Raw genomic sequence first — 27,989 nt, forward strand, 5'->3', positions numbered from 1 at the left:
TACTTTTACTAAATGTTGGGAAATAATACTTCTAAATCATCATCAATGATTTTTTAAAAGAGAAGCATACATGTGTGTTACATCAACAAATGTTGGTAAAACTCAAGTGTTAAATACAAGTCGACTGTGTGAAGATCTTGAATCAAAATTTTGCTCCTTGGGTTTGCACACTCACCCGTCTGACAGTGTTCGTCAAGTATCCATCCTGCCTCTGCCATCCATGAAGAAGTGTGGAGAACACCTTTTCAGAGTTCAACCTTCAACTGTGGTCGGTCTGTATCTTTGTTATAGTGTCAGTATGAAAATAAATGTTTAAATGGGTCATGATTTATCATTTGAATAATCACAAATTACCATCTGCATGTAACTAAAAGCAGTTTGCAATGGTCGAAAGACACTCAGCTAAAAATATTTTGTGATGAGAATGTTACCAAAAATATAAATGTTCTGAGCTGAAAGTTCTCATGTCCCCACAACAATCCAGAATTTCTTTTTCTAAAAACATTCCAAAAATGTTGTTCATCTCTATCCATGTAACTGATGTTTTTTTTGTTTAGTTTTTTTTTAATATATCAATTCAATTATTAATATATGGTCAAGTGAATGTGTGAAATAGAAAGGGGGGCGCCATATGAAGATCTATTTTAGATTGTATTTGGTTTCGTTTCATTCATTATGTAAACAACCATGCCAATGGACCACCACTCGAGGGCGCCCCTGACAATGTCAGAATGTTTTAAGCCTGCTTATGTTTTGTATATATATATTAATAACATCCTGTAAACATTTTTCCAAGTGTTGCTTTGTGCTTATGTTCTGACTTTGTTTTCACGAAACTACGAGGGGAGATTTTGGAAAAGAACATTTGATGGAACAACACCACCAAAACATCCTCTTAATGTGCAGGTCAAAATGTCTCACATATCATATCATAGGAGTCTTCTGTAGAAAACCTTTGATGAAATGGGATCTAAATAACATCCCGAAAACATTTCTAAAATGTTTTCTGAATATGCTCTCGTTGATACCACGCTACATTGTGGAAAAAAAAGTTCTATTGTGTGATGCCCAAATTTCATCCCTGAAACATTTAGAATATTCAAATGACACTGTTCTGCACTTGCTACTAATAAAACATTGGTGGAACATTTTTCTACGTCTAGATAACTACAAAGTCATTGAATAAAAGTTTAAAGTGCTTTCAACGTTATTACAGAAGGCCATTTCAACACATTCCCCTTATGTTTTTCATTTATTTTTTTTACCATACCTAAAAGGGATGGGAAATGTTTTGGGGCACACAATCACAATATGTGATTGTAACTGAATGAATATTTGGAAGCTTGTCCATTGCTTTAAGGAGCCGAGAACAACTGCCATCCGAGAAATAAACCATAATTTATTGAGATATTTAATAGATTTAAATGACGAAGCCCGACTCTACTTGCTGCCATCGCTGCGTGTTCACGTCTCCCGGGTTGGAGTTATTGGGGGTGTGGCATGAGCCACGTAAATGTAAATAAATAAAATCGCACCGTGGGACGTACGCCACATTGCACAGGTGCAACACAGGACTGTCACACTCTGACACTGACGGTAGGACTGGAAAATTAACTTCAAAGGAAAATAAGAATCTTTCCCAACACGCATCTCCATACCGTGAAATGTGGTCCTCTGTCATCCCATCCTCCCTGACGTGACAAGGTGGGTCATCATTCTTACTAGCATCGAAGAAACTGCAGGTGATGGGTCCAGTGTTGGCCCTGCAGTAGAGGGATGACGACCAGGATTCAGGCAGTTCACGTATTGAGAGAAATCGATACATTCACAATATTTTTGGATTATTGATTGGTTGTTAAAAACCCTGTAAATGGCCTTGTTATAGAATTTCAAACAGGATCACAGTAAATGCATTCATTTAAAAAATAAATGCTCAAGAGACATACGCTGGAGAGCAAACCGGCAACCTTGTGAACCACAGGGGGATTCTTTGACCACAATACTGCCACAAAGTCACGTGACTTGACTACCATACCGCAGCTTTGCGCTGATACAAAGTCACGTGACTTGACTACCATACCGCAGCTTTGCGCTGATACCATGTTTGTTTTTACAGTGATGTAGTGAAGTGCCTCCAGTCCGTCTGCTCGGGAAGCATGTGTAGTGTCCTGCACTGTAATGGTATTAACCAGAACCGAACTCTGGAGCTACATTGAAGGCACCAAGGAATAATGGTCTCTGTCCAGCACTTTTGTCATTATATTATTACTATTCTTCTACTATTCTTCTCCACATGCAGCCACTCTGGATTATGTTTCAGCCTTAATGTGTGTGTGTTTTGACCACCATTTGTTTCTCAGCGTTTCCTAATCATTGTATACAGACCATGGCGCAACTAGAGTACCAGTACAGACATTGAATTTTGTCATAAAAGCAAGAGTTATAACAGCTTCAGCATTTTCAGTATAATGTTTCCATTCAAACACATGTGCCACTAGTGTTGATGAAAGTTAAGGTGCCACCAATTTGATGCACTTTCTTCAACCATCACTGGTCGATGGCTACAAGAGCCCAGTCAGATGCTGAACCTCTCATCGCAAATCTAATTGTGAGATGGATAAACTTCCATGGAAGCAATAGACACACCCCAGAAAATAGAACAGAATTACCTTGAATCACAACGTGATGCATTACAGCATGCCACTTCTTCTTGCCACAGACTAAGGAATTATATACGAACTTGTAAGTCTCTTCACAATGAAAAATGTTTTAGTTTAAATCCTACATGTATTTGACACAAACATACATTGAACCGCTCTACAGAGGACACTCACTTAACTCGCTTAACAATGCTTCTGAACCAAGGCAAGATTCCAGACTGGTCCCTAACTGTAGCAGCCTGAAGGACATGGCGTTGTTAGAAAGTCACCGCAGTAGTAATGATGCTGCTTCATTGAATGGTTTAAAAACAGAAGTCACATTATTAAAACAATTTATAATGTAATAAAAGGTTGTAGACACCGTCCCGTGTATTGCCTGTGTTTAAGATCTGTGGAAAAAGAAGCCCTTAGACCAACAAATAACCCTGTCTGAACATTCATCTACAATATAAATATTACCACCATTATCCTCACCTGGCGACGCTGTAATTTGTGGGTGGGCATCAGTCACCACTTCTGTCAGATGCATCTCTTGCAGAAGTGCTGGAAACTGATTGTGGAGAAAAGAAGTTACTTGATTCTTTTGACTGCTGTCGGGGAATGACAAGAAAGAAATGAATACGGATCAAGAGTTATGCAAAACATACTACTATGCAGCCATCACACAATCTGATAGGTCCAATAGACATATTTAACAAAAACAAAAATATACTATTTGAAGATCTTAAGTTTACTGGCTAACTGATTGTTAATAGGGGAAATTTTAACATGCAACAATGTTTTAATAATTTTCTACTGACTGCAAGTTGCTCTTGATAAGCACAACAACAACGCAGCGCACGTTGTTTTACTGATTATTTAGAGCAAGCAACAGAGTTCTGACTTGTTTTGGAATCAATACAGTCGATTCAATAAAAGCGCGACAACAATTCTATTTTTCCAGTACACAACTTTTCGAAACAAAACAACAGCCATCTTTCTGAATGTGAAACGATCCTATAGCGTCCAGGCAACATAGTAAGTGCTCGTATTGTGGCTAAACGTATATATTGATGAAATTCAGAAATGAAATTCTGGTGGTCTGCCAGTACCTATGTAAGTACGTAGTACAACAGACAGGCGGATTCTCTCAAGTATTATAGCCTATTTTCGACAGCACAAAAGATGCTAATAGCATATAGCAAAAAGCACTCAATCGCCTTTCACGTCCGTTGACAGTGCGGACTCTGGTCGTGACGAAGTGCACGTCCTTTTTGCAGACTTCGCAGCATGCTACTTGAAGCTTTGGACCGCGACAGGAATTACGTTTGCTTCCGACCGGCCGGCAAACTCTTATCCACGTTCTTCAGTCAAGGGCGGGACATGTAAGTGACAGATAGCTGACAGACAGCTAGCAGGCAGCATCCGGAGGACTTTAAACAGCAGTGTTTTTCATGTGAAAACGAACCAGTGAAAGGATTTCAAAAGCCAATACACACAATGGTTACAGTTTTTACATAAAAAAACAAGCATGAAATGTGAAAATGAAGAAAAACCACGGTCATTTCAAGTGGGAAACAGGCTTTAAAAACTCATTTCAAATGAGGTTTCTGCTGCGTAGCGAGTCAACAACATTCAGCAATAATATACTCTCTAATAGCAGACGAATAAAAAGTTAAAAGCTGATTGTATATAAATGTGATACACGTTTTAGTTCCATAAAGGCTTACCAATTGCTCTCAGACAGGGAATGGCGGCCGTGGCAGTGTTTCAAAAATTGTCTTGTCGGAAAAGCCCGCCACAACTACATTCACTGACTACCGGCCCTTCTCGCACGCGCCGCCCAGCTGTCCTCCCGAAGCCGACTGTACGATGTAGTACACACAATCGGACTGTAGTGGCGCTCTAATGCTCAGGGCAAAAAATACGAAGACGACACAGCGCATGCTCACATGTAGCTTCGGCGAGAACTAGCATAAGGGGTTGACTGAGCTCAGAGAACTGGTTTCCGACGACACGGTTGGGCTTCTGCTACAAGTCAACAATTAATGAATTACCGTGGTTCTTCAGAGAGATAGTTTATTTCATCGGCTCGGCGGTCGCCTGCGTCGTGCTCCATTGACACCGCACCTACGCGCTTCGGTGTTCACTGTGATCGTTTTGCTGCTTATTATAGAGTAGCTGAAGGTTTAATTTCAACATGTCAGAATGACCAGCTTTTATCTCCTCATCAGACATCTTGTATGGAGTTAGGAAACTATGAGTTGCACAAACCAAAGTTTTTGTTTGTTTTGGTTTCTTGAAAAATGCAAAAAAATAAAAACAAAATCAAAGCCATATTTGTCAACCTGTCATTCAACCGTTAAATAGCAGCCTTAATTCAACACACAGAATGCTGCATCTAAAACAGGGGTGGGCAAACCTGCCCTCAAAGGGGCGCAGACTCTTATCCCAAGAGCACACACATCACACACACACACACATATATATATATATATATATATATATATATATATATATATATATATATATATATATATATATATATATATATATATCACAAGATGGGAAAAAGTATTTTATATTAAAGTATATATACTTTAACCGACGCAACAACGCAGCTTCTGATTGGCTCTTGTCAAACACGTGCTTTTTCACGTTCAATACGCCCAGGTAGATGCAGCGTGGGAGAGAAAATAGTATCGACCATCGACAACCTGGATGTGAATAAATTGCTGACTCGTCTCGCCTGACCTCAGGTACCACGCACACACACACGCACACACTATCACACTGAGTGTTAATGTATCACCAAGGCGTCCACGTAGAGCTCGTGCGCTCCCGCACCCGTGGTTTCACCTGTCAGACTCGGGGAGGAGGAACTCTGGTCTCACTGGTGCAGCCGGACCTGCAGCATTCCTGCACAAACACGCCGCCGCCCGAGGCTGTACACACTCCAGAGCGATCAGTTTGTCGAGGATCAGAGATGTTTGACGTGACAGTCTTGGGAGTTGAGCGCTTCACGGTGAGTTCAAGCTTATTTGAAAAGCTTCTCGCTCATTTAGACACGTTCAATGACGTCGTTTTGCATTTGACTCACGCTTTAAACCACACTTAACCCGGCCCGGGCTTCTTTAATGTACGAAGGTGAGATATGTTTGGCTCCCGTCCACGCGGACCTGTCGTCGATACTGCCGTGCAGTCCGCAGTGCTTGCTTCCCTCTCGTTCTAAAAGAGCTTCTGCCGTCCGAAAGCTGAGAGTGCTGACCACAACCTTATTAATATTTCAGATACAGTCATTAAATGTTCAGATTGGGAAAATCTATTCCATGAAACAGTAGTGGATCTGTTTGATGTAACGAAAAATATAAATTACTCCATGTATTTCTAGCATCTAACATCAAGTCAGCTGACCCAGTCAGGCCCAACTTCCAGTAGCAACCCACGGTTTGTAGCCTTCGCTTCCAAATAACATCCAACTTGACTGAGGTGACATCCTCTGAGCCTCACAGTGTTCAACTCAACCCCTGAACTTCTCCACCAGTTACTGGTACTAGGTGTATTTCCTCTTGTTGGCTTCCTTATTTCGCTCTTGACAGGTGCTGCTCCAGCACGATCGTATGTTTTCATCTCTGGAGCAAAGTAGTGTCTACTAGCACGGATGGTTGTGGCGCTGAAGGGGTTTTGGCCAGCGACTGACACAGGGTTTCCTTGGAGCATCCTCTGGAGCCCAGCCGCAGAACGGTTGAAAATCAGTCTTAAGAACTATCATGCCAAAATTCACTTCTCATCCCTTCCTGCTCTCAATGTCCTTTAGCGACTCAAAATGTATCGAGTAAAAAACGTGGAAATACAGTGTTCTGATCCTCAGAATCCATGTCAGCACAGGCACAAATAAATCACATTAACAGGAACTATAATAATGATCACGGTCATATTTGCTTTGGGAGAATTAAAAAACATGATTTTCATGGATTGAAGGTTCATAACTTTTGAACTACATGAATTATTAATATAAGAATTATGGAACAGCTTTCATTCTCAACTTTGCTCTGCGCTACTTTCCATTTCCATTTTCCGTTTCCAAAGATTTGATGGATGCTGTGTCCTTGATGATCGAGCTGAATTAGAAGGTGGGACCTTGCAGTGGCATATGATCTGTTCCAGATGGGAAATTCCCACTTTCTCCCCCTGGTGACCACCAAATACAGGATTTCATACACAATCCAAGATGGCAAACTGGAAAGTAAACAGGAAGTTTTGAATCAATGAAAGACACTGACGCAATTCTACAAACGTGTTTCTTCTTCATCCAGTGGGTTTTCTAGCAGGTGTTATTTATCAGGAATTTGCTTCTGTCTGGTTAAGGCCAGAGCTTCGTGAACGTCAGTGTCTTCTATTCCAATAACTGGAATGCGCTGAACACGACTGTGACTTCATTGCATGCTCTGACTTTCAGCATCATATCACCCATTCATACGGTGTGGGTCAGTAATGTGCCCTCAACTTTTGCAGGCTTTTAGCTAGCAGGGCGTCTGGGCGTCTGCAAAACATGAAAAAAATGGACGCCAAATTACGCTGGTATATGGCGGCATGACGGTGGCCAAGCTGCAGTCGAGAATCAGGCGTCCATTTTTTCATGTTTTGCAGACGCCCTGCTAGCTAAAAGCCTGCTTGGTACTGCAGGCTTTGCTTCAGCTCTGTTCTGAATGACTCAACTTTAATGGCTAGGAGGCTCAATAGGAGCCGACTGGCCTACGTGAAAGGGTGAAACTGAAATCAGCCATCCAGTGGACTGATCCAACTCAACTGTTTCCAGGGTGTTCTGCATCCCCAAGGATGCCTGGATGGATTTTTTTTTTACTTTTGTTTACATTTGTCTTCTGTGTTCAGCAGATGTTCACCATGCTTGGAAACTAGGTGGTGAGCTGTAAGAGAGGTGTCAGGAACAGGAGAATCAACAGCATCAGTAGGGTGAGTTCATGCTAGTGGTGGGTGCTTTCTGCAGGCAACACCGTTTTCAAGTACTGGAAAGACATGTATATATAATGAGAATTACTTTGGAGATAAAATGTGGACAAAGTACTGAAAGAAATGTGACATAGTGAAAGTGGCATATAAGCAATATAAACTAAAGGCATAACAAAACCATTCATTTATTTATTTTTTCCAAGAGCAGATATGTGCATTTCCATCTGGTAGGCATCTTCATCAGTAGTCAAATGACTTGTTACTTCTGTCGCAAAACAGCTGTCCGTCGTCCTCCTTCACTCCAAACCCGGCTGTTTGTCTCTGTGCCTTTTCTCAGCGAGCCGTCACCATGACGATGCAGACTGGAGCTGAACTTACGGGGACCGCCCTGGCAGTCACGGTGTTGTCTCTGCTCAACCTGTTGCTGCTGCTGCTACTGTGTGTGATCAGGAAGAAAAGGCGGCTGGAAGGGACATACAGACCCAGCGCGGAGGAGAAGAAGCAGGTGGTAGCAGCAGGAACGGACAAGCCTAGTCTCCCGTTACCTTTACCCAAAGAAGAGCGCCTGATATGATCTCCTGTTATTTTATACTCAAATTATAGGCGCCACTTTTAACGACTGAGGACACAAATAAAGTATTACCCATCTTTCTGCATTAAAATGGGAAGATGTTTTTTTTTTTTTTATTCAAGTCTTGGTGGCCTTAAGATGAAGGACTTTGTGTGTGTGTGTGTGTGTACTGCTATGTATTTATAAGACAAACTATTTTTGGAGTTATGTGAAGGAAGGTTTTGTATCAAAATGTCTATATGCATAAAAGTATAAAATAGTAGTAAAGTATAAATAAATTGAGTGGCAAGATCAAGATGTCTTGTAAGTTTCTGTGATTTTAATTAAGTTTAAGTTTATATATTTAAATAATATAATATTAAGAAGAGGACTGTGCTGAGTCAACAGTTTTACCTCGCTGGTTGTTTAATCGAGGGAATTCTGTGGGAACTGGTCGAGCCGGTCGTAAAGAGAGCAGGAGAAGCTAAGCTTTCATTTTAATTGAAATGCCTGTGAGAACTCATGCAAACTGGATATTCCTAGCCGAATCCCGCCCACAGTTAAGATGGAGATTTATCATCAGGTGATATGGGCATGTAAAGAGATTGATAACCTCCCTTGTCAAACGTCGACAGCTTGGTGAGTTGGAAATGTACCTTGTGCAGCGTTCAAATTCAAGACCTGAACATAGTTTTGAAATTACATTCAAGTTCAAAACTGAGTCTCAGAGTCCCCACACGGGGCCCAGTCACTTTGCTTCAAATCTTTTCTTCAGTTCTGACACTTTGACCTGGGGGAGCCCCTCCTCCTCTCCGGAGCAGTCCCTCGCATCCGATCTATTGCAGGGTTTGTTGGTGTCGGTTGTGCTTCTGGACCTCAGCTTGAGACCGAATGCTTGGCTGGAAACTGGAGGGCAGAAACTCGCTATTGCTGATGTGGGAGAGATTTTAGCGTCCAGCTCTGCTTTTGCCTTCTGGATTCCAAGATTTGGCGCAGCAGTCGAGGTTTGAGCAACTTGATCCTCTTGTTTGTCCACACATTTGTTGTCTGTATCTTGCTGCTGGTTCACCTCATCTATCTGTTCGCCTGTGTCGTCTGCGCTCTCCTGACCATGCTCTTGCTCATTCGTCACGCTCTGGAGACCTTCGTTCTTCACTTCCTCAGGGATGTCTTCTCCTACGGTCTGGACAGTGCTGTCCTCTTCCTCGGTCCATCCGATGTCTCCCTGTCTCTTTTCTCGTTCTTCAGCTCTGAACTCAGCTGCTTCCTGCTCCTGCACGCTCATGTCCAGGCTCACACTATCCAAGTCCTCGGCCTGATCTGCTGCTTCAGCATTCCAGCTGTCCATGAAGTCGCTGCTGCCGACCGACGCAGACAAGCTCTCCTGACTCTGCTCTTGCTCTTCCTCCATGAACTTTTCATCTTGGAGCGTCTCATTCGTCACGTTCTGGAGACCTTCGTTCTTCACTTCCTCAGGGATGATTACATTGTCAGTCTGGACAGTGTTGTCCTCTTCCTTGGTCCATCCGATGTTTCCCTGTCTCTTGTCTCGTTCTTCTGCTCTAAACTCGGCCACTTCCTGCTCCTGCACGCTCATGTCCAGACTCAAACTATCCAAGTCCTCGGCCTGATCTGCTGCTTCAGCATTCCAGCTGTCCATGAAGTCGCTGCTGCCGACCGACGCAGACAAGCTCTCCTGACTCGGGTTGACTGAGCCATGCTTCCAAGACAAAACACACAGTTGAATTTGCAGTGGGGTGTAGGCTGAAAAGGCTCTTCTTACCTTTCGAACAAAGTCGTAGCTGTCAGATCCAAATAAGTCCAGGCTTCGCGTGCCGTACAGGAGTCCACGGTCATGCATGCTCCTACTGCTCAACGTCTCAAAGATCTCCCCGAGCAGGTCCATTTCCTCAGGGTCGGAGAAGTGAGAGTTGTCTTCATCTGTCGGGTCTGACTCATCCACAGGTGAGGACACAGCACTGGGACAAACAAAACTCAACCCATTCAGGAACTGATCGATGCTTCGATCCATTCATCCCCGAACTGAACTCACCCCTTCCAGGAATCCTCAGCCGAGTCACCGTTGTCTTGGCTACCGAGGGATTTGTAAACAGGCCGAGGAGGACGGGACTGTCATTCACAAAATCCAATGTTATTTGATATACCTTCAGATATGCCAAAGATTTTCTTTTTGTAAAATTATTATTTTTACTTAAAACAGCACAATGATGTGTCGGTCTCATTCACTGTGTACTGTGAATCTGGTCTGACTTATTTGAAATGTTGAACTCTCGTTTCTCCATGCTGTGCAAGTGCCACGTCATGAGTTGAGCTGTTTTCACTTCTCTGCCTCGCTGAAATCTTGTGGACAGTCGGGTGTTATGACACACATGTGACTCCACCAGACTTCCAGAGAGCGTGTGAGTTTCTGACGTCAGACCTGTAAGCTATTTTTAAGTAGTTAAAGAGACTCTGTTTCAGTCTTATACATGTATCCGTTCAGAAATTTCAATAAGGTCAGCACATATTCCAACTTACACCCTAAATAAAGGATTCAAATAAATAATGCTCACTGACTTCTTGTCATGAGGAAATAAAAACCAGCCAGGATGCGGGTTAGTTGAGAGTTAGCGAGGCTCAAATGGCTGAAGTTTTGTGACACTGACCAGCAGAGTTAGAGATTCACTGCAGTGTTTTACTGGGGTCCAATATGGATTCAAAAGCTCCTCAAATTATTTAATGATCCTTTTTTGCTGGTATGGAACTCTAGTTCCAAGCAATGAGAGTCAGTGTTGGAGTCAGAGTTTAGTTCGCATTGTTACTGCCGGTTCTGTTCATTACTTTAATGTACAGAATTTCTTGGCACAATTATTTGTCAGAGGGTCTGAAGCTAGGTGGCTCTAGAATGCTGGAGAGTGAGGAGCGCTTTGCCTTTCCTGCTGAGGCTCCTGCCCCCGCGACGCGGATAAGTAACTGAAACAGAATGGATGGAAATTGGTGGATTGGTGGGAAGCAGCAGAGTGTATGAAAGTTCATCATGCGCCCGACTCACAGTCATTCAGTTTAAGGTCTTTTATAGGATTCACTTTGAAACGATGCCTAACATATTATCCTTAACACTTGTATTTTCATCTCAAGTGACTGGATGTGATAGCTTTTACTTCTTCACTAGCACAACACCAGCCACCAGTAGTACCCAATGGCTCACAGACACCATGTTTTTCTTATAGTTGGAAAAAGTCAAGCATACAATTAAGAGTAACACTGGAAGGTTTTTCAGTAAATGGTAACCTTTTCTTACCTATTTCAGCTCACTAGACTCCCTCCCCTCAGACTAATTCCTAGGTCAGACATTTCTATTTCACTGTTTTTGATGTGCAAGACTACCTTCTCCAGTTTCCACTTCTACCTCTATTTTATTTTATTTTATTTTTATATATTTATTTACATTTTATGTATTATTGTTTATTTTATTGAAAAAAATGAAAAATCTGGAAGAATGACATGTTAACATTGTTTGTTTTTTGTATTGTGGTCTGAAATTATAATTATAATTGAAACATGTCATATCCTCCAATAAAAATATGTACAAAACAATAAATAAATTCGCAAAAAATGCGGGAAAACAGATTTGTTCAGTTCAGCTGAAGCTATCTCAAAGACAAACAAAGCTAGTTCGCTATGAGGAAACAGAATCGTGATCTTTGCAAGGCAAATAGGACTGTCATTTCATCAAGAGGTGATGAAAGTGATGGCACTCCAGTGTGGTAACACGACTGAAATGTCAATATCTTTGGTTCTCACCATCCCGAAGTGTTGCTTGATTGGCATGCGGTTTTGCAGACAGTCAGATTGGGAAAGATGGTTGGACACTGAGCCACGTCTGTGGAGATTGTTGCTCTCTTGGCGTGTCTGTGTCGATGAAGCAGAAGATGAGTTGTTTTAGTACATGTAGAATCCTCCTGAACTGCCTCACCTTGTGCGGTAGCAGGTTTTTTAAACCAGATCTTGTAAGGGCTTTAGCCTAAAATATAAACACACAGAGAAGCAGCAGGATCTGTTATGAGAAACAACAGGAACCTAGCAAGGGCCCTGCCACTACACTGACCTTTGTGTTGGCTTTAGATTTCATGTTGAGGATGAGCGCTCCGCCCCCTTTCTTTCATGGAAACAAAACCTTCTGTGATGCTGCTTTCAAATTATGACTCACAATTGAAGTAACTCACCTTTAAATTCCCGACAATCTGCTGATAGGGCTTGTTTTTATCTACAAGAGAAGGGATATTAATTTTGACCTAACTGGTGAAGTGACAATTTGGACAGAACATGATAATCTCCCGTCGTTTTGGAAAACAACCACACACCTGTTGGCTCACCAATAAGAATCTGCTCCTCAAACAGGTCGTCTGGTTCCTTTCCTGAGTTAAGGAGATCCAAGCGATCATCAATGAACTGGAAATGGAGGGAAGAAAGTCATTCAGAATTGCACTCCTGCTTCCAGAAGTTAAGAGAAATATTGGCAATATAAAAGGAAACATACATATGTTGCAAACATACATATGTTGCAATATTCAAAACGGGATCTCTGGGCTAAACTTTAAATTTTATTTTATTTTATTTTATTTTATTTTATTTTATTTTATTTTATTTTATTTTATTTTATTTTATTTTATTTTATTTTATTAATTGTAGCAACATCTTCTGTCCAGCAGGAGGCAGTCGTGACTGCAGTGATTCCTGTACCTGTTTGAAAAACTGCAGGTGAACAGCACTCTCCAGAAAGTGTCTCATGCTGGGTGGCTTGTCCAGAAACTGCTCCTTACTGAAGCGTAGTTCACCATTCTGAGAAAAAAATGAAATTTAAATATCACAATTTCCATCATAGGCACAGACAGACAGTTGGAGTTTTTTTGTTTTTGTTTTTTTCAATACATAATCTAGTTTAAATCATGTCATTGATAATATACAAAGGAGAACATGATGGTAATATTCAGCAGTTTTCTCATAATTAATATTTTATACAAAACTAATTTCCCGTTAACCGGTTAAACATCCCCTTCCGAATGATTTTGGTTTCACGATCCACTTCTTTTCACATTTCTTTTCACACGACACCTCAAATCACAGCGCCAAATTTGAGTGCTACCAAGAGACGAACCAAGCGAAAGCTAACTGGAGTGAACCTCAGGCGAAACTAACCCTAATGGAGTTTGTTGCTATGGACGAACAGCTGTGTTCTTGTCAAAGACAATAGCTGTCGGCTGCCAGTCACGCACCTGGACCCCTGACACTCATTCCCTGGACATGTAGTCGATGAAAAGAGGAGCGGTCTGTCAGGGTTTGAGGCAACACTCCCCTATTTAACAAGTAAAGTTTACTTTCTGGGTTTGATCTCTTCATTGTTGATTGAAAAGGGTATAAAAGTTATTTATTTTATGTTAAACATTTTGCATTTTTATTGTTTATTTTGTCTTGCAACGTTTTTTTAATGTAGTGACGTTCAGTATTATTGTTGGCTAAAAAAAAGACGATGGGTGCATCCCTCCACTCCATCACCCTCAAACACCAGTCAGTGTTTCATGGACTCTCGGAAAGTACTATGCCTTTGTGTTTGTTTAATTTGGTGTGTAATAAATCTGAAAATTGCTATTTGTGTTATTTTTGAGGCTCTTTCATTTCCACAACTTGTGCACTCACAGGCATGATCTTCACTGTGGAATATCTTTACACTTCAGCGCTCAATCTTTTTCTAAATCTAAAAAGAAGACACAAGAAACATCCGACTCAGGACCTGCTGGACTTACGTCCACCCGTACTTACGTCCACGGCCAGCAGATGCTTTTTTTTAAATTCAATGTCTGGCACCGCTGCACGTAGCAGCCCGGCAACGCGTACGACAGTTGCAGCAGCACAGTATCCCAGCATCTCACTCTCTCACAGTGATCTACCACTACAGTAGGACCTTTAACCCTTGTGTCGGCTATTTTGAATGGCATTCGACTTACGTCCAATCTGACTTATGACCGGTTGGTCGGAACTGATCCCGGTCATAAGTTGGATGTTAGAAAAGTTATTTGCAGTTTTGCGTCTTTGTGTGGTTGGACTGACTGTGCATGGCTTTATATTTGAGACAAGTGTATGCGATCACCAGGATCGACCTGGGAGCCCCTGCTTCATATTTCAAAACTGCTGTCTCTCAGGCGTGACAATGAGGAAATTGGGCGAGGGAGAGATGTCACCAAAGACAAGGCCTCAGCTGCTGCAAGCTTAATGAAAATAGTGTCGTGGTATAGGTTTGCTTAATGCTTACCGTATTTTCCGGACTACGGAATATTAGCCGCACCCACCAAATCTAAGAAGGAAAATGGATTTTTTTTTCATACATAAGCCGCACCAGTCTATAAGCCGCGGGTGCACCGTTGCTGTTTGCGCCACAGAAAATGCATGAGAATCACTTCTAGGATCCTCCAGTACTAGTTTTGAAAATGGGGTCCAGTGTCGAGACTGACTCATGAAACAATCTTGCCAATGTTCTGAACTCCATTCATGAACTCCTCACATCTTATTTACATTTAAAGTGTTCAGAAAGCGCTGTTTTCACACTCCAGTAGATCGTCTCTGTTAGCAGAGCTGCGGACATGCGGGCGAAAAAAGCGCAATTTGAGCGCTTTAAAGGTAAATAAAACACAGTGATGTCATCGGTTTGATGTGACGAAGCTCAATACTTTTGCCAGCAAAGAGCATGCTCATTAGACTGTAAAAACTAGGGATGCTCCGAGAGACAGGGAGAGCACTCAGCTGAAGCAGCTGTCTTCAACCTCTTTCATGAAAGTTCTCACTCTGGACGGTTGCAAAAGTTTCAGATTCAGGTGGTGGACGGCGAACGCTGCATCTGACACACACAAGACTGCAGCGGATTCGGCCGCAGTTGATTCCGTCTTAAAACGACACCTGAGAAAGGCTGCTCATCTGGCGCAGTGAAATTAATGATTATTTCTCGGGCAATATGCTTCGCGTTCTGAACGTCACACTCAGACCGGCGAGTGTCGCGAGTGACCGCTGGTTCCTGCAGTTTCACTTTCATGAGCACCAGAAAACTCTCTGATCTCCGTCAAGTGCTGGTGTTTTAAATATCGTATTGATTTCGTGGCGTTGACGCCTTTTAACGTGCATGTGACAGGCAGTGGTCGGCATTCACAGATCACAACGAGTTCAGCCTTTCATAATCGGTGGCCGATTGATTGGAATATCCCTGTAAAAATCCATATATTAGCCGCATGGTTTTATAAGCCGCAGGGTTCAGACCGCGGGAAAAAAGTAGCGGCTTATAGTCCGGAAAATACGGTAATAATCATTTGAATTCATGAGTCAAAGACCCTGTCTGACACTATGGATTTTCACTCTTCACTAGCAAGAACCATAGACAAAAATTGGTAGACCTTGTGACCCTGGAGTGCGTCTCTGTAGCCTCCAAACAGCAGAGCCTGAGCTGTCAAGAAGGCCCTGGACACGCCACAGCCTGGAGACACTGCCTGCCGTTTCAAACACGTCTTTAGCACAGACATCTGGAAAGAGATGTTTATGAGACGCAAAAAAAAAAAGAGCGAGAGTAAAGCATTTTAACTACCGCTTCTGGGGGGATGTTCCTCAGGTCATCGAAGGGGGTCTCCAACATATTAGTGTCCACATTAAAAGTGACAACTTCCTCCAGCCCACGACTGCTCACCCTCTGTCAAAGAAGGAACACAGAAATGTAAACATTGAGGTGCATTTTTGTTTGGACATTTAAGTCAGATTACCTCCAACAGACTGGTGTGGACCCCGATTAAATAAGGCATCGGGGCACTGTTGGGGAGAGTCAGATGAGTGGGTGACTCTGTCAATAGGTGAGCAGGTCAGGTTCTCACCCGCAGTAGTCCAGTAGGTGAGGTGGAAGGACGGGGATGAAGATGTGTTGCCAGCACATGGGGTAGAGCAATGCACTGAGCGCGTGCACACAAGACGTGAGCTTAAAATATATCAAGCAGGAAATGGTTATGACACAGGAAAGAGTGAGCCGAGAAGCATACGGTGGGCGATGATGATGATGAATCCAAATGTCTGGTGGATGATGTTTAGGAGCCACACAGCATTAATAATTTTATATTTTATTTTGGGTAATATTGTGCTCCGTTAAATGGTTTCATTTGAAAATAAAGAAATGAAATTCAACCTTAACTGCTACTTCATTTGAATCATTGTTTGCTGTTAATATATACAGAATTAAGAAGCTATTGATTTTCACTTTACTTTTCCATCATAATTTAAGGAGGCGTTTCTTCATAATACTCGCCGCAGAAACTTCATGACAGCCAGCAGTTTATTAGTTAATAAAATAGCAGAACTATTTGTCTCTGAAACACCTCCACCTGAACAATAAAACACGGTGATGTTTCACTTCCTGTTTGTATGCCACAAACTGAGCTCGAAAAAAAAAAACTCCACTGCCACAGCACATCACTGTCAGGACATCGTGGGCTGCTCACGCACCACACTGAGGAGATGTAGCGGTGTGTTTGTGATGAATGATTGGAGAGGACTCACGGCGCTGAGTTTGCTTGCAAATATGAGGATCCGCCTCTCAAACAGCATACTGGCATACAGCAGGAGCAGGTTCCCGACATCCACTGCCACGATCAGCTCCGTCAAGTTCCTCTGGAAAACATGATGAGTGAACTACACCTGTTTTTTATTTCCTTTTTTTTCTTTCATTGCAATTACGTATGTAGCGGGGATAAACCATTAAATAAATAAACATGGATGATGTTGTAAAAAGCTTACATTTTCAGGAATGGAAGGCAGACTCCTGGGATCTGGAGCGATAAAGTATGGGACCTATTGATATGAATCAAATCATTATTCTCATGGTCATCTGAGGCAGGAATTCATCAATCGGTCTTTGTTTCCAGAGCATTTTAAGGAGATGAGCGAAGATATAACTAAACAAAGCAAAGGTTAACAGAGCAAGAAAGACAAAAGGAAGACCACCTTGACCTCCTCACATTCTTATAGTTGCTGCTGGCTCCATTCAATGCTGCCACGCATGCAAACCAGTCAGGAGCTCACCCTCCCCGGCTCTCACAATAGGCCTTGTGTGAAGCTCCTCCCTCGCCCTTTTTGTTCTTATTATTAGCTTGTTTTTTCTCTACATGCAAGTCCTTCGATCCAATCCTACAGTAGAGTACCAACTCCCCTCAACTCAGGACTGTATTAGGGCTCCTCTTGTGGTCGTCAAACACATTCTCGCCTTTGAGGAGACACATATTGATGATTGTCCCCGGGGGGACTGTGTATCACAGAAGTCAGCCTTCCATGATGCATGTTCGTAGCATAGCATGATGCTGTTCAGCACTTCACTGGTCCAATACGTAAAAAAGGGGCTGAGGTTAAGCCTTACTGTAGAGTGCTACTCCTGAACACAAAACAACTTCAGGTGGCTTACAATATGGTGTAACCAAAAAACCACACCCAAAAACTGAAATAATAAATGGTTCATTAATATGTGACACTTTAGGAATGAGAATGTATGAGCCTGTCTGATCCCCTGCAACCGACCTCATCTGCTGCCCCTGCTTCCCACTCTGCTTACTCGAATGTCTTTATCCTCCCTGCCTGTCGCGCATCGCTGTCCACTCTCCCTTGTATTTCTCAGTGACTCTGGGATGCTCAATAAAAAACTAGTCAAAATGAAGCACAATTCAAAAATCTTTATAAAAAAAAAAAGAAAGTTAGAATTAAGTTAGAAGTAGACAGTAGTCGCTTTTGGTTTTTATTCCAAATTCCAAAGTCCAGAAACCATTAAATCTCTGCACATTGATAATTTTGGAATAAAATCCCAGATCATTTTAAAAGAAAGAAAACAAATTTGAAAGAAATGATTGAGGTTATTAGGGGTCATTTGAAAGTCACAGCATCTGCTTGATTTCTGGTTTTGCTGTGGTTAATCTGCTGAGCAGTTAGTCCCCTCTGGACTCACCCCCTCCTCTCCCTGCAGGTGTCCAGCAGGATAGGACACGGCTACGCTGCCCGAGAGCTGCTCTCCCTCAGAGAAAAAGACAGCAAGCTAACCACTGACAGGAAACCACTATTAAGTCAGGAGATGAACTTGCTTTCCTGCAGCTATAAAAACACTCACCATCTTCAGAGTGACTGATCCAGAGGGCAGGGGAACCGGCTGCTGATACAGAGAACTCAGCAGGAGGATCAGCTCCTTCGTCTGTGAAGAAAATGTGTGTCGCTCAAGCTCAAGGATCCATTGGTTACATGCTGACTTACCTGTCCTTTAGTGAGATTATCAGCCAAGTTGTTCAGAAGTTTGTAGAAAACCTCAAACCATGGAAGGTAACTGTTTGGGCATTGGAGAATTTTGTTTTTTTTTTACATTTTTCATAGCGTAATTTATCTTTCTGTCGATCACTCCCTCATACCTGACAATACACAAGCAGGTGTGTGTGCTGCTGGCAAGACGGCAGAAGCCAAAGCGCTGGTGTCCCTCCAGGTCAGTCAGGACGAAAGTAAAGTGCTGCACGGCGACTCCATCCTTCACTCTTGAGATTTTAAACACCATTAACATTGCATGTCAACACACAACTATCAGACAGTGGCATTGCTTCCTCAGCCATCATTTCTTTGATGTAGGTGGTTGCTTGACAGCTCTGCTACTGTAGGCAAACAATGGATACCATGGACAGATCCCTGTACTGTCATGATACAACTTAGGGTTGTAGTTACAATATGCTTAACACATGTGCTCCAATGATTCCAGCGCTAAGAGAATGTGAACAGCTAGGGCAGTGTTTTTCAACCTTTTGTGAGCCTCTGGATCGGTGTTCATTTTATTAGATGAGTGGTTCTAATAGGTTTTCTGATGCGCGTGTTTGCCTTGGTTCACATCAACACAAGCAGGTGTCCAGCTGCGCTGGCGCCTCGGCGAAACACCGTGGTGAAAATAGTTGGATATTGGACGGAGCTCCACTCCGGTATTGTCGGCTGCGTCCTCTTCTGCGTCCCCATTGGGGTTCACTGATCGCGGACACACTCTCACAGGCAGCACTAATGCTACACCCCGGGATCAGTTAGGGACCATCAACAAATTCTAAAACGATCAAAGTATTAACGAAATCTTCAATAAGGTTTTTCATCATACAAGACAAAGGACTGACCGTTTGTATCATGATTTCGAGAATATTTCTTCAATACCATCTAGAAAATGTGTCCATAGTTTAAGTCAAAGAGACATGAGATACAGCAGACGGCTCAATTTAACCCCTAAATAAAGCTGGCAGAGCAGTCTGTCAGTCACCAGCGGGTTCTAACAGAGATGTGAAATTTCTCATCTCTACACTTTTATATTTAAACATAAACAAATAATGATGTTGGAGACAAACTCCACGAATAGGTTTCATCATGAAACAGTTTCAAGAGAGACTGTAGTGTGTCCAATACATGGAATAGAATGAAAATGGATTTATCATGATAACTAGTGTTATTGCAGAAATGACAACATTTATTGTGTTATTTTTTTTTTGTCCATATCGCCCATCCCTAGTGCACAAACATCACTTTCACTCTGGTGACCTGCCAGTGATGTGACATGTTCCTCATTCAACATTTCTTAATGTTCATATGTTATATCTTGAATTTAAATGAGAAATGTCGGCTTTTATCCACTTTCATGGCACGGTGACTGCCATGGCATCACTCATCTGTCATGTAATATGTACGTGTTGACGTTTAAGAAGGAGAAGCCCGGTTATATGGATGGTAGTCTGTCGTGTTAACTTGGATTAAAGAACTGATACAACGTTTGTCGTCCTGCCTCCTTGGAAGCCTGATATTACATCATCCAGTGGTGTTATTATCAAAAATACACCCACCGTTGCGTGTCGTAAGGGAAGCAGAAACTGGGGATTGTTTTGTTGGAGTCCTGGAAAGAACAAATCGATTCAAAACAAAAACCCCTGAAGCATAAAAACAACAAAATAAGATTCTAACCTCATCACTGGCATCATCCGGAAACTGAAATCTCACTTCTGGATCTGTGGTCATTGCGGAACAAAGACACGACTTTAAGTTTGAAATTTACATCTGAAGAGTTAGTCATGTGTAGACGTTAACAGGAGGCAGGCGTAACTCTTCTCTGTGTACGTAAATCATCGACTGTCACGGCACACAGGCACAAGATAACAGGCAGGATGATGCTTTACCTCTGTCTTTGGCGAGTGGGCAGGATGCTTCGAAGAACCAGTTGAAGGTTCGCTCGGGGTTTTTCCTGACAGGAAGACATCTGATTGAGTTTTATATATGGCTATGCAATACTGACTAACTATCTCCACACACATCCATATCCAGGAGAGCTTATACTCAGCATCAAAACATGCTGGCTTTATTTTCCCCACACTGCTACATTTATAACAGACTTTGCACAATCGATGCAGGAAGCCGCTTCTGCAGCAGTGAGAGGAAGTGACAGTCACCACAAGAACAATGTGATGATGGTGGTGGTGGTGAAGGTTGCATGTTCATAACTCACAAAAAGCCTACCTCAGTCTAGTGCCCATGGTGTCCGGCTGTGTCCATGTGTCAGTCCGGGGGGGTCCTGTTACTCCGGGGATGTTTGACAGATGCGGAGAGCAGCGGAACAGTGCTGTAGAAGCAGTCTGCTCAATCAGCGTCGGAGTGGATACACACTTCCTGCTTTGGCTCTGCTTCGACAGTGTGTCAAGTAAATGTGACGTTTGTGGAAACACGTGCTTCAATGCAAATGACATTGAATTTAAGCGACTGTCTGTGGGTTTCTGGAGAGTTTGGTGAACAGTGGAGGCAACTCTGGAATGAATTTGGTCGTCTTTGAAGAAAAAGGTGCAGGGAGGATAAGCATCGTGGGGTTTAATATTTGATACTGAATCCAACAACAACAACCATGAATTCAGAAATATACTTCAAATCAAGTGTGTTTACCACCCATTTTATATGTTTTACATGTGTTTTACATGTGGTATCCACACGTCAAAGAGCGTCATTTTCAGTATATTTGCAGTATTTGCAACAGTTAGGTTCACTAACTCCACTGACCATCTCATCTATAATGCAGTATTAGTACATTCATAAAACATCATAATGCATTCATGAGGCATTACAGATGATATTATGAATTAAGCATAATAGGGGTTAGGGGTTCTAGAGTCTCGATAACTAGATGAAGTTAAGCCCACAACTTGTACCACTTTATAAACCTTGTCATATGTTACTATATTGTGGAAATTCACAACATGTTCTTTAAAGCCATATAAATGTATGATGTCTTGCTGCATGAACATTTGGAGATTGCCTTCTAGATGAGTGCTCAAAGTGAAGTGTTATCGGGTAAAACTTAGGTGAAAAAAAGTATAATAATGTATTACAGTTATAACTAGACCTATTATAATAAATATATTCCAATAAGTTGTCTTTTGTTGTCATATTACACTCATCTGATTGTGCGGCTCATACCGTTTTTATCCAGTCATGTATGTGTTTGTGTAGTCTGCTACTATGACAATCCTCCTGACACTGCAACAGAGTGGAGAGCATCAGTAGCGACAGCCAACCAGATCTTGAGTCTGCCACCAAGAGGCGAGGGCCTTGCACTGACCATGACACGTACACGACCTGTGAATCGTGAGCGTCTGAAAGAGGGAGATTCGGTCGTGACAGTGCTGTCAGAGTGCAACAGCTTGTCATTTTTAATCCACAAGGATGAAGGAGGAGAAGAGGCAGATGTGCTTGCTACACCATTTTCATGACTTACTTTTCATTGGAAGCTAAATAATATCATCGGCTATTCATCATTTAAGTCACGTGGTGGCTGTGATGTAAACCTGTGTTTTATGTGTGAATTGGCGACAATGCAGTTTTGTTGGACAAACGTGTTGTAGCTCATAGAGCGGCTAACACTGTTGATAAATCACTTAAGATTGACAGTATCAGTGACCTTAGTTTTTAGCTCTTCATTTTGAATGCAAGCTGGTACGTTCTACATTTAGGTCAGACCTGGGCAAAGGATGCCTGCATTTTTGTGGCCCGTTTGAGTCAGGCTGAAACTATTATATCTTTATTACATATTTTTTTCTCCCTTTTCTGTTATTTCTCTTTTATCACCACTAAATGTCCTTCTTTTCATTTTCATTTCTAGTTCCTCAAAACACATTGAAGGAATACTGAAAATACATTTTGAAATATATATATTGTTATATTGTTGCTTTCTATAAAATAAAATATTTCAATAGGTTTCATGGCATATTTACACTTCTCTTTTTAGGTTAATTTTGTCCTTGCTACTTAAGTACAGTGGTACCTCAGTTTTCGAATGTCCCGGGCTTTTTTAGAGTTTAGAGATTTAGAGATTTTTTGCTTCGAATTTCGAACAAAAATCCAGAACTCGATCGCCCCCGAAAGAAGCCGGAAAAAAACAAAGTGCGCAGAGTGATCAGCTGACCCACAACGCGCTTTGTTATTGTGTTTTACGCAGCCTCTGTATGCAGACGTGTCCCGTTAGCTACATTTACTTTCTTCATATTGAGGTGTAAAACCTTTCCTGTCTCCGCACTGGACCGTGGTAGAGTGTCACAGGGGAGGTGCTCGCTCTCCACACCTCCGAGGCTGGAGCGCACACTCCAGGGTTTGATGTCCTGTTGTCAGCTGGAGCTGGGACAGGGATGAGGCGAGTCTGGGACAGAGCGTGACTTGGTTTATGACTTTGTCACAGCCAAACTGCACAGAAGCGCACATTCAGAGCTGGACACGCACCGGGCACCTCTTCACTTCTGGAGAGACCTCACTCACTCAGCAACCCCTCCCACATGCAGCGGCCACACACATAGAGGAACAGCGCACCTGCAGCAGACACTCTACATTCACTCCTACAAAAGACTATTTTAAGGCTTGGAACGCATTATTTCTTTTTCCATTCATTGTAATGGGAAAAATTGATTCAGATTTCAAACAAATCGCTTCTGGAACGGCCGTCTGGAACAGATTGTGGTCCAGAACCGAGGTACCACTGTATTTATTTTTAGAGATATTTTTCCATGATGTCTCATAGTCATTGTTTTTGTCTTTCTTTTGATCTTGGCCCCTTATAACCGTTACAGTCTAATGTGGCCCTTCAGGAAATTTAATTGCTCTCCACTGGTTTAGGTGAAATTAAGTGTTGCTCAACATGATTCTTGAGCTGTGGCAGACTGATAGTACTATGAGCTGGCTGTATTAATTATGGTATGTTGTATATGATCTGTATATTTCTAGACTTTCTAAGCATGTGTTTTATACTTCTAAAAATCTCGAAAAAAAAAAGAAAAAGATCGTCCAAGCATTCACAGTTTGTTCACAATACATTTATTTCAATGTCAGTCACAGTAGGCCAAAATGTAAAATGAAAAGCGTGGACATGAAGATTCTTGGTCCAGATATGAGAACGTTTAACAGAGGAATATTAACAAAAAGGTCACAGGATGTGTTACTACTACCTCTACGTGACCACAAGCAGATCAGCGCTGCAACTCCTCCTCTGGTGGAGTAAACGAAGCACGAAGAGCGGGGAGAGAACCGAGAGAAGAGAGATGTAGTGTTGTCGTGTGAAATAGAGTGGAGCAGATCAGGACTCAAGCGAGTGAATGAATGAAGTTAATCGGAGTGGCATCAGTAGAGCAGAGGCTTAAGCCCCTTCCTCCTCCCCCTCCTCTTCAAACTCGCCCTCCTCGGCGGTGGCATCCTGATACTGCTGGTACTCGGACACCAGGTCATTCATGTTGCTCTCTGCCTCGGTGAACTCCATCTCATCCATGCCTTCGCCAGTGTACCAGTGGAGGAAAGCCTTGCGGCGGAACATGGCAGTGAACTGCTCTGAGATGCGCTTGAAGAGCTCTTGGATGGCTGTGCTGTTGCCGATGAAAGTGGCGGCCATCTTGAGGCCGCGCGGCGGGATGTCGCACACGGCTGTTTTCACATTGTTGGGGATCCATTCAACGAAGTAGCTGCTGTTCTTGTTCTGCACGTTCAGCATCTGCTCGTCCACCTCCTTCATGGACATGCGGCCGCGGAAGACCGCGGCAACGGTCAGGTAGCGGCCGTGGCGGGGGTCGCAGGCGGCCATCATGTTCTTGGCATCAAACATCTGCTGAGTGAGCTCAGGCACGGACAGGGCCCGGTACTGCTGGCTACCACGGCTGGTGAGTGGGGCGAAGCCCGGCATGAAGAAGTGCAGACGGGGGAAGGGAACCATGTTGACAGCCAGCTTGCGGAGGTCGGCATTGAGCTGGCCGGGGAAGCGCAGGCATGTGGTGACGCCGCTCATTGTGGCGGAGACCAGGTGGTTAAGATCTCCGTAGGTGGGAGTGGTGAGTTTGAGGGTGCGGAAGCAGATGTCATACAGGGCCTCATTGTCAATGCAATACGTCTCGTCTGTGTTCTCGACAAGCTGATGGACAGACAGGGTGGCGTTGTAAGGTTCCACCACCGTGTCTGATACCTGCGGGGGAAATCACAGGGCTATTTGAAATGACCCTGGATCTAGCACAAGCAAGTCACTTTCAACGCTCTGCATTATTGGTTTGTGTTTGCAGTTACCTACTCTGACTCACCTCTATCTCTTCTTAAGATAGATCGCCCACTTAAGCTTCTGCAGATATGCACTAAGGTTATCTGAGATACAGTGGTATTATACTAATGGCAGCGTCAACTCTTCTTCACCTCCGAAATGATTCGCTCCCTCACAGTAAGCCTTCTCCACTGCAGAATTATGGTTGCTAAAAATGGATTGCTTCCCTTTGTCGGAGCTGAGGGTGGAAGCTGAGCAGCAGTGTTGACTTCCCTTCTTTCACTTTAGTTTGCTTTCTGCAGGCAGCTATTTTTGTTTTTTTTCATCATTTATTCTTTCTGTTCTGTCTGCTTTCATCATCACTACTTTGAATGTTTTGGCATTATAAAAGTGAAAAACTGCATTTAACACATTAAACGTTATCATTTAATAAGCCAGACGAGAGATGACTGTACCTTTGGAGAAGGCACCACACTGAAGGTGTTCATGATACGATCTGGGTACTCCTCCCGAATCTTGCTGATCAGCAGGGTTCCCATACCAGAGCCGGTGCCTCCCCCGAGAGAGTGTGTAAGCTGGAAGCCCTGCAGGCAGTCGCAGCTCTCGGCCTCCTTCCTCACAACATCCAGAACTGAGTCCACCAGCTCAGCTCCCTCGGTGTAGTGACCCTTAGCCCAGTTGTTGCCGGCCCCACTCTGACCTACAGTGTTAAAGGCGCGTTATAATGGCAAGTTCAATTTTCATTGGTCATTTTGTTTTGGCTTCGCTTCACGCACCAAAAACGAAGTTGTCAGGTCTGAAGATTTGTCCAAAAGGGCCAGAGCGCACTGAGTCCATGGTTCCAGGCTCCAGATCCACCAGAATGGCCCTGGGCACATACTTCCCACCTGGACCGACAATGCAACACATTTCAGTCACCACTTCAAGGTCTTGGATGTGTCAAAACAGAAGTACTCACCAGAGGCTTCATTGTAGTAGACATTGATTCTGTCCAACTGCAGGTCACTGTCTCCATGGTAGGATCCTGTGGGGTCGATGCCATGCTCATCACTGATCACCTCCCAAAACTAGAGCGAGATCAAAGAGAACATAGTCAGCAAAGGTAGTAAGCATAACAACCAACCATGCCAGGTGTTTGAGTTGCCCCTGAGCGTTCAAAAAGCAGCACACATATCTCTGTCGATACATCTTGGTGTAGGACACGTGCATTTTTTTTAAAGTTGAATACGGAATTCTCACACCTCACCCTCTAGTATGGTGTTGAACTGGTCCAAATAGGCTCGGCCGACTCACTTGCCAGAATATTTGATGCCCGATCAGTCACCTATTCACACTTCTACCAGGGCATAAGTGCAGCAGTGATCCATTTTTTGTTCACCTGTTTCAGCTGTGTTGCACAAGTGTCACGTGTTGGTGCGTCTCTTTGAATCAGATGAACCTAGTCTCACAGTGTTTTATTAAAAGAAATGTACTGTAGTGTTCCACTGGGGTGCAAGATATATTCATATGCCCTGACATTAGCACAATATGTGACCTTTGATAGCTTGACCACCCTGACAGAGGGTGATCAATTCTTTCTATAAAAAGAAATTCAGTGTGTATAAATTAAAGGCAAATACATCACTCATTTTTTTTGTTTATATAACTCGATTTTTGGTCAATTCTTTCTCCCCTGGCTGCCGAGATTTTCCAAAAGGTCCTTAAAAAGGGTCCTAGATGAACACTGGCTTCGTTCTAACTCTACACGTCTGAAATCCTCTTGTCAAACGTTAAAGCAAATGCATCGATTTATGTAGTCATCACCCTGGCGAGCACACATCGGAGTGGCACGAAACGATCGAAGGCGAGACAACGCCGCACCATCTCCATCATTTTAATGCTCATGTCAAGTCATTTCTTACGTCGTGATAGCGCTGTAATAACAGTCATTTAGCACCTCAGGATGTTTTACGATCACGTGAATGGCAGTCTGGCACCTCTCCCGGGCCTCGGGCGTCTGTGCCACACCCCTCTCCTCACACTCAGACGGCCGTGCGCGCGCGCATACAGCAAGAAGTCTCGCGCGCAGCGCCGGCATGAGCGACGGAGGGGAAGCATCAAGCCGCGCGTCCATCAGAGGACACAGCAGCGGGGATGTCGCTCCCTGCCGCCGCCCATCACACATGATGCTATTGTTGGCCGCGTCTGCCCACTTACACAACACCCCGCCGCGATGACCTACTTTAGCTTTCCCACACTTCACACAAAACCACCCCGGTCACGGAAAACAAAACAGTGATCGTCGCTCATGCAAATGTCGCCTTCACTCCTACCTTTGCTCCAATCTGGTTTCCGCACTGTCCGGCCTGCAGGTGAACGATTTCGCGCATGTTTGCGGCTGTTTGTTTTCAGGAAAGGTGAAGATGGAGAGGCTGTTGGAAGCTTGACGGAGTCCGGTTAGTCTGCTGCAGCGGAGTACCGCTCCCTCTGGCTCCTGGCTCCAACTGGGAAAATGGCGGAGAAGAAACGGGTCTGTGCAGGGTCCGCCCTGCGCCCGCGCTTGCGCAGTCAGTCCGAGTGCTGCAGCATTACGTCATCTCCATGACAACGACAACCGGGATCAGCCGGAAACTTAGCCTGTCTGGACTGAACCGGCTGTGTCTCCAGGAATGACACAACCGCTCGTTTCTTCATTGTTCAACCCCAGTGTAGCGCGTCTGCTTAGGTTCAGGATGAACTGGTTTTTATGCGACTTACAGCTCATATCGATACTGCCCCTTCATAGTGATGTCGTGGCTACTGGTGTCGTTGTGTTGTTGGCTCTGTCTGTCTGTCTGTCCGTCTATCTGTCTATCTATCTATCTATCATCTGTCTATCTATCTATCTATCTATCTGTCTATCTATCTATCTGTCTGTCTGTCCGTCTATCTGTCTATCTATCTATCTATCTATCTATCTATCTATCTATCTATCTATCTATCTCTCTGTCTGTCCGTCTATCTATCTATCTATCTATCTATCTATCTATCTATCTATCTATCTATCTATCTATCTATCTATCTATCTATCTCTCTGTCTGTCCGTCCTTCTACCTATCTATCTATCTATCTGTCTATCTATCTATCTGTCTGTCTGTCCGTCTATCTGTCTATCTATCTATCTATCTATCTCTCTGTCTGTCCGTCTATCTATCTATCTATCTATCTATCTATCTATCTATCTATCTGTCTATCT

At 43.2% G+C, this 27,989-nt stretch overlaps 2 protein-coding genes across 4 annotated transcripts; both read right to left on the reverse strand.

Moving 5' to 3' along the window:
• Window positions 1-7,778: 7,778 nt before the first annotated feature.
• Window positions 7,779-20,902, reverse strand: LOC128754754 (DENN domain-containing protein 1B-like). Of its 3 annotated transcripts, none has more exons than XM_053857593.1 (22): window positions 20,743-20,902; window positions 20,406-20,470; window positions 20,194-20,237; window positions 20,076-20,125; window positions 18,627-18,746; window positions 18,475-18,544; window positions 18,335-18,415; window positions 16,981-17,034; window positions 16,744-16,854; window positions 16,068-16,168; window positions 15,960-16,005; window positions 15,788-15,889; window positions 15,600-15,725; window positions 12,904-13,002; window positions 12,537-12,612; window positions 12,387-12,427; window positions 12,269-12,319; window positions 12,137-12,184; window positions 11,965-12,072; window positions 10,214-10,290; window positions 9,944-10,139; window positions 7,779-9,880 (listed from the first exon to the last, which is right to left on the reverse strand). In XM_053857593.1, exons 1-22 carry the CDS (start codon window positions 20,757-20,759, stop codon window positions 8,909-8,911), a joined length of 2,655 nt encoding a protein of 884 aa, XP_053713568.1. In that variant the 5' UTR covers window positions 20,760-20,902; the 3' UTR covers window positions 7,779-8,908. The 3 variants fall into 3 exon arrangements, with proteins under 3 accessions (XP_053713568.1, XP_053713567.1, XP_053713569.1); XM_053857592.1 differs by having other exon boundaries at window positions 12,525-12,612; XM_053857594.1 differs by lacking the exon at window positions 20,743-20,902 and having other exon boundaries at window positions 12,525-12,612; window positions 20,076-20,102; window positions 20,406-20,444.
• Window positions 20,903-23,555: 2,653 nt separating this feature from the next.
• LOC128753732 (tubulin beta chain-like) lies at window positions 23,556-27,287 on the reverse strand. Its single transcript, XM_053855762.1, has 5 exons — window positions 27,088-27,287; window positions 25,734-25,842; window positions 25,552-25,662; window positions 25,231-25,475; window positions 23,556-24,706 (listed from the first exon to the last, which is right to left on the reverse strand). The coding sequence occupies exons 1-5, from the start codon at window positions 27,142-27,144 to the stop codon at window positions 23,894-23,896; spliced, it is 1,335 nt and encodes a 444-aa protein (XP_053711737.1). The 5' UTR covers window positions 27,145-27,287; the 3' UTR covers window positions 23,556-23,893.
• Between the last annotated feature and the right edge of the window lie 702 nt (window positions 27,288-27,989).

This window comes from Synchiropus splendidus, chromosome 2 (genome assembly GCF_027744825.2).
Source record: "Synchiropus splendidus isolate RoL2022-P1 chromosome 2, RoL_Sspl_1.0, whole genome shotgun sequence".
NCBI lineage: Eukaryota > Metazoa > Chordata > Actinopteri > Syngnathiformes > Callionymidae > Synchiropus > Synchiropus splendidus.